At 46.6% G+C, this 6,457-nt stretch overlaps 1 protein-coding gene across 1 annotated transcript; it reads right to left on the reverse strand.

Annotated features, from left to right (window-relative positions):
• Window positions 1-964: 964 nt before the first annotated feature.
• LOC119315031 (heat stress transcription factor A-5-like) lies at window positions 965-4,718 on the reverse strand. Its single transcript, XM_037589696.1, has 2 exons — window positions 4,347-4,718; window positions 965-2,416 (listed from the first exon to the last, which is right to left on the reverse strand). Exons 1-2 carry the CDS (start codon window positions 4,581-4,583, stop codon window positions 1,277-1,279), a joined length of 1,377 nt encoding a protein of 458 aa, XP_037445593.1. The 5' UTR covers window positions 4,584-4,718; the 3' UTR covers window positions 965-1,276.
• Between the last annotated feature and the right edge of the window lie 1,739 nt (window positions 4,719-6,457).

Here is a 6,457-nt window from a genome sequence, read left to right on the forward strand (position 1 = left end):
GCCCGTACCAATCCCACTCCTTTCCCATTGAGTGTACCTTTTCCCTGCCTCTTTTGCCGCCGGAGCGCGGCTATATAAACCGACAGGCTCCCCACCGCCGCCACTCAACCGTCTTCCCCTCAGCCCACTATCTTCACTTGCACCCACCTTGCTAGAGCCATATCGCCTAGCGTTACTTTGAGAGGTTCAGCAGAAGCGCCGAAGCGCCTCCCTGTCGCCCACCAACCTCGTATGTGTGACGAAAGCCACCATGGCACAAGTAGAAGCCGCGGTCAAGAAAGTTGTGGCTGCCATCCGCGTCCAAGAAGCCCAATGGTACGTAGACCGAGCTAAACATCAAGTGGAAGTATTTGAAGCCGCCCCTCTTGTGAGGTCACCTCCATACGAAGAAAGCCGTCAAAATAAAAATGATGTTTCAATTTCTCAATCTAGGTCTTTCAATTTTCTGTTCTTAAGTCAATTTCAATTTCGGTTATGTGGTGTTGATAGCAAGTTTTGCTGACGGAAATTGCAAGTGTGATGCTCAACAGAATGAGAATACAATGCAATTTTCTATTCCCTCCGTCCGGAAAAACTTGTCTAGGCTAAGCTTTTCTTAGTATCTCTCTGAGCAAGAGCTAAAGTAGCTCATAAGAATAGTGTTATTGTACCTACTAAAGAAATAAAACTCATTATCAAAGGTAAAGATATGAAAAGAGGAAGAAGTCGAGCTAGAAGAAAAATTCCCACAGCAACCATAGTTGCTACGTGTATAAGAGCCAAAAGATTGTCTCTCAAATGAATGTATCTAACACTAAATTGATGCTAGATAAATTCATTTGAGGGACACGTTTTTTTTTTTTTTTGAGGAAGGGAGTATATTATAAGAATGAACATAGACGCTGAAGAATGGGCCCGCTAAAAATGGAGTTCAGACTACAACGATTTTGTGTTGCACAACTTCCAAAAGAAATGATGCGCGCTCTGAAACGATTTTGAAGGCTGCAAATATATGGCGCATCGGCTAGAGTTGCTCTAAGGGTATCCCCAATTCTCATTTACTAACGCCGTCCCATAATGTAAGACGTTTTTGCAACCTGTTTTATCTTGCAAAAACGTCTTACATCGTCTGGGACGGAAGGAGTACTACTACTAGATGCCATGATATGTTAACCTGATATAAATATGTACACACGTCCCATGCGGTCCGTAATCACACACCCGTTAATTCACGCCTATCCTGATTACACAGCAGCTTCCTGTACGTATCACGAAATTGGTAGCTCTGGAAGTAAAATCAGAGTTTCAGCTGTTCCGTGACTTCTCTGTCATCCTTCCCCCCGCCTTCCGTTTGCTCCTTGTCCATGGAAGGATCCCTCGGGCCAGAGCTCGCGTCTCCCGGCCTCTCCGTCAAGAACTGTTCCCAGAAGTTGTCATTCGCCTTGACAGGAGCTGCCGGCTCGGCGGCCACCCACGTATCCTCTCGTGGAGTCGGCGCTTCCGCTGTGCCGGCATCGACTGATGCCTTCGGGTTACCGCCCATGGCGGTTGCGGTGGCCTCCGGTGGGTTGTCGCTTCCCTCGTTGATGGTGGTGCTCCCGTCTGCATTGGAGGCTTGGCCTCTGTCGACGTCCATCGAGCACGATGCTAGAGTTAGGCTCAGATGGCACGGCGACAGCCCTTCATCGTTCACAGCCGGTGCGAAGAACGAGCTCTTGGAGGGGCAGATGGACGTCCCGGTATCGGAGAGTTCCATGATCTGTGGTACCAGAGGAAGGCATCCCGTCCCCATTCCGTCATGAACTGGAGGATGCCTGCCATGCGGGCTACCGTTGTCTTCGTGCGAGCTTTGGGTGCTCAGGGTGACGAGGTTGCTCTCCGCCGCCGCAGAGCAGAGCCCCAACTTGAGCTTATCGGAGAAGTGCTGGTTCAGAAGGTTGCCCATTTCTTGCCTGGAAGTGGCGCTGTGGTCATCGCAGAAGCTAGCGGTTTCCGTGGCCTCGACGGCGTAGTCTAGCCCGGACAACCTTCTCTTCTTGTGCAAAGCATCTGCGAACATCGAGGATGCCTCTGCCATCTTGACAAGCTTACTGACAAAGTGAGGGTTCTTGCTGGCCTGCTGCAGGAAGGCGATCATCTTGCCCTGCCGCTGCTCCATGTCGACCGCTCGTCGCTCCAGGGCCTCAATCTGGAACATGGTTCCGGATTCCTGCTGCTTGGACTTCCAGAGCTCGGCCTGTAGGTTTGCTTTCTCTCGTGCAAGCCGGTCGATCTCGTCTTCGAAGAATGAACGCTCGTTATCAGGCAGCGCACCTGGTTGATGACTGTGGCTGTGGATAGGCTTCCGCCTGTAGATGTTCTTCAGCAGGTGCTTCTGCCCCTTGACAAAGTACTCGTTACCGAATTCCCATCGCTCTGGATCTATTTTACGGAATCCCTGCAACATTGATGGTTTTTCAAAGGGTCAGATAGTTTGATGAAACTTTGGACATGATCAAACATCAACAAGCAAAACATTGCACAAATCTCAAACACTACTTGCAAGACAACAAAATCTCTCTGGTAAATGTAACCCCAAAATACAACAAGCTGCAAACAGAGAAGATGATGAGGAATCGTTTTCTGCACTTCTGTTTGTGTTAAGAAAAGACCGTCTTTTGCTACAAACATTTGTAGGCCAGTCTAATAGAGCAGGAAATGGTAGTTCAAATGGCCAGTGTTTTACAACAACCAATATAATACCACCTCCGAGATCTCAGAGGTCTTAGCAAGAGGATAACAAAGCCGCCTCTAACGAAATCAGTAATAAGTTGGAGCCTACTCCCACTGTCTCACTGTGATTATCTTTGACCGTTGCTTGGTGGCTTTATCTATAGTCGGGCGAATGCCTTTTATCTAAAAAGTCTCTGTTTCACAACATTTATCCATGGAGTGGATCAGGAGTGTAGTTAGTGCAATGTTTTCATTCTCTACCCCTACTTTTTTTCCAAAACCTCCATTAATTAAGAAGATCGTTGCCCAGTTAATTATGGAAAATTGAGCTAGAACCGATTCAACAAGGGTGAAACCCACTCCCCAACATCACAAACACATTGGGGGCAAGCCCACTCTCGCCACCGGCATGCCGAACATCACAACAAATGCCAACCACACAAACACATAACATCCGCCTTCTATTCCTCCCATTCCAAATACAACAAATAATGGAAAGGGTGGGGTAGTGTGTGCGCCACTAACCATTTTGATCGTGCTATCCCACGACGTAGCACCGTGGCTCACCTCATCGTCCACCAAAGCGAAGGCTACGGCCTACGACTCTGTATCCCGCACGTACTCAGACGTGGCCACGCATACAACTCAAGCTAACTGAAAAACGGAGAAACAGCTAGACTACATGCACAGGATTATCTAACACCAGAGCATACACCGCCCGTGAGGACGGGAGAACCCTACCTTTTAGAGCTTTGGAAGGGGTTTAAGTTGTGGGTGTTAATTTAATAGTGGCCGGCTTGTGTGGTCATCTTTCATTAACTCCTCTTTGATTCAGTTCATGTGCATGGTGGGCTGCCACAGTTATGGTGAAACAGAGGGAGTGATAGCTATTGAACAAAAACAAATGCAGATCATATCGCACTGACTGTGACCAAGCTTGCTAAACAAGCAAAAACTACAGGAACAATGAACACTCTGAACAAATATTTCCAATCGGAGGGAATAGCTATTGTTATATACCAAAGATAGATACTCCTACCCGCAAAAAAAAAACATACCTACTCCATTGCACAATACAAAAATCCTAATATTTCAGACTCGATCAATATAAACACAGCGCATAATTTCAGTAGCAGCTGAACCAAGTTCCACCACAAACATCAGCATCGATCATGAATGTAACACCACAACCCGGACCTAGCAACCATGAAAACAGAATCAGGTCAATGCAATGCAACCTGAGCCTTAAACTCGAGCTAGCCAACCAAAGCAGCGAGCGTGCATCTATTTGTTCTAAAGAAAGAATGTAGTTATTCACAAGCATCCGACCAGCCCAGCGCACAAAATTATGAACATGTCAACAAATTTGGCACCATATCAAGTCCTAATTTTTGGCATTAAACTGCAATCAAGCCCAACTAAGAAAACCAGCATCCTAAAAGATATTAAGCAGTAGCAGTTCACCACAGCAGCGCAGAGATTTGGGCACCTACGCCACCCACCCAAGATCCAAATTTGACAACAACAAAAAGAGCAGCAGCTCAGCTCCACCTAACAAATCCCCCGCAGACGCGCAAATCTGAATCCCGAAATCCGCAGGGACTTGACCGAGATCGCATCGAGATTGAGGGGGAGAGGGGGGAGGCGTTACGTACGTAGGTGTTGAGCTGGCGGATGAAGCTGGAGAAATTGCTGTGCTTGAAGTAGGCGGGCAGCAGCCGCGCGGCGAACTCGGGCGAGTTCCAGACCACGAAGCTCGTGTCCGACGCGTCGCTCCACGACACCACCGCGTCCGTCGCCGGGTCGTCCACCATCTCGTACGTCTTGAGCAGGAACGGCGCCGGCCCGCCGCCCCCGCCGCCGCGGGCGCCGACCGCGCCTGAGCCTTCCATGGGATGGGAGTGCCGCCTCGCGGGCTTGCGGTGCTGCTCGCCTACTCGGGTTGGTGGGAGGGGCAGAGATGGCCGGGAAAGGGGAGTCGTCGTGGTCGCTGCGGGTGGATCGGGGTTTGGTTTGCTTTGGTCTTTCCTCTTTCTTTTTCTTTTTCTTTTGGTGTGGCTAGATATGAACATACTCCTCCCGGTCCTAGAATGTTCTTCGAGTCATCCATCTTCTTTGGTAAGGGAAGTACAGATGAGAATAATGAGCATCTCAAGGAGATTATTGGGATCCAGTCAGAGGCTTTGAGTGAAAAATACTTGGGTTTACCAACTGTGATGGGAAGTTTTAAAGAAGAGACTTTTAAATATGTCCGGGAAAGTGCTAAGGGAAAGGTTACTGGATACAAAGGGCAGTGTATGTCCAAGAAGGCTCGTGAGGTGCTGGTCAAGTCGGTGCTTCAATCTATCCCTACGTTCATTATGAGCTGCTTCCAACGCACTAAGAAATTGTGCGGGAACCTGACATCTATTTCTTCAAACTTTTGATGGGTGAAGCAAATGGTGAAAAAAAGGTGCATTGGATAGCCTGGAAGAAAATGTGCATGAGCAAACAGGATGGCGGAATGGGCTTCCGGGACATGGAGGCTTTCAATCAAGCGTTGCTTGCAAAGCAAGCTTGGAGGATTCTGCAAGACTCGTCCTTCCTCTGTGCTAGGGTTCTCAAGTCCAAGTACTTCACAAATGGATCAATACTTAATGCAACTTGCCCGAGTAGTGGGTCATATACCATTAGTGCAGAACCGGGCAATAGCACCGGTTCGTAAGGGGCTTTAGTGCCGGTTCGGTAACCGGCACTAAATTGTAGGCACTAAAGCCCCCCCCCCCTTAGTATCGGTTCAGCACGAACCGGTGCTAAAGGGCAAACACGTGGCACGAGCCAGCTCCGTGGGCGCGTAGGACATTAGTACCGGTTGGTAACACCAACCGGTACTAAATGTTTTGGTGTGTTTTGGTTTTATTTTTTATTTTTACTTTAATTTTATGTTTTCAATTTAATTTAGTGATTGTTTTACATTATAATGAGTTGTTAAATCATTAGGTGATTAGTTTGACTGGATGCGTGTGGATCCTAGCTAAGTCATCAAGTATATGTCATATCCATATTATATATACTTGATCACCTACTTAAGTGATCGAGGTAATATGGATATAGCATATACTTGATCACTTAGCTAGAATCCATCCAGTTGAAACTAATATGCAATTTCTTTCATAAATGATATAATAACTCATCATCATCATCATCATCATATTAATTAATATAAAAACTCTTGCATCATATATATCATCACCAACGGTTTTCATAGCAAAGATATCATCGAGTTCAACATGGTAATGATATTATAAGCGTTCATAACACCACAAAAGCAAATCATTCTTTGAGATTAAGTTCAGGACGAAGAACACGGACATGAGAGGACAAGTACTAAGAGCATGAACTAGCTAATTAATCACTCCTGCTGCTCTCTCTCAGGTAAATAGCATAGAACATGTATAGCTTTGCTGATTCATCATATTGGAGCATGTAGATGAACATGTCTCCTAATCGTGGGTTGCGCTTCTGATTGCTGCCCACTAGTACTTCTCTGTGATCGTTCACAATTTTGCTTCAGTCTTTTACTATTAAGCATTCCTCGCTATTAGAAATCCTCAATGCACTAAAGTGCATTGTAGGATATCTTGGCCGTAAGCTAACAATATTCATGGTACCTTTAGTCTCGATCCAATCAGGCACAACATTCATCGAGAGTACCTGTTGAAGAACATCGTATAGTAACATACTTAGCAATGAAGTTTAGCTTAAAAAAATAATGTATGCAAAAGAT

This window comes from Triticum dicoccoides, chromosome 6A (genome assembly GCF_002162155.2).
Source record: "Triticum dicoccoides isolate Atlit2015 ecotype Zavitan chromosome 6A, WEW_v2.0, whole genome shotgun sequence".
In the NCBI taxonomy this organism is placed as follows: domain Eukaryota; kingdom Viridiplantae; phylum Streptophyta; class Magnoliopsida; order Poales; family Poaceae; genus Triticum; species Triticum dicoccoides.

Coding starts and splice junctions, on each gene's coding strand:
- LOC119315031 (XM_037589696.1), bottom strand. CDS start 4,583: ATGGAAGGCTCAGGCGCGGTCGGCGCCCGCGGCGGCGGGGGCGGCGGG. Junction 2,417..4,346: donor TCCGCCAGCTCAACACCTAC/GTACGTAACGCC, acceptor TCAATGTTGCAG/GGATTCCGTAAAATAGATCC.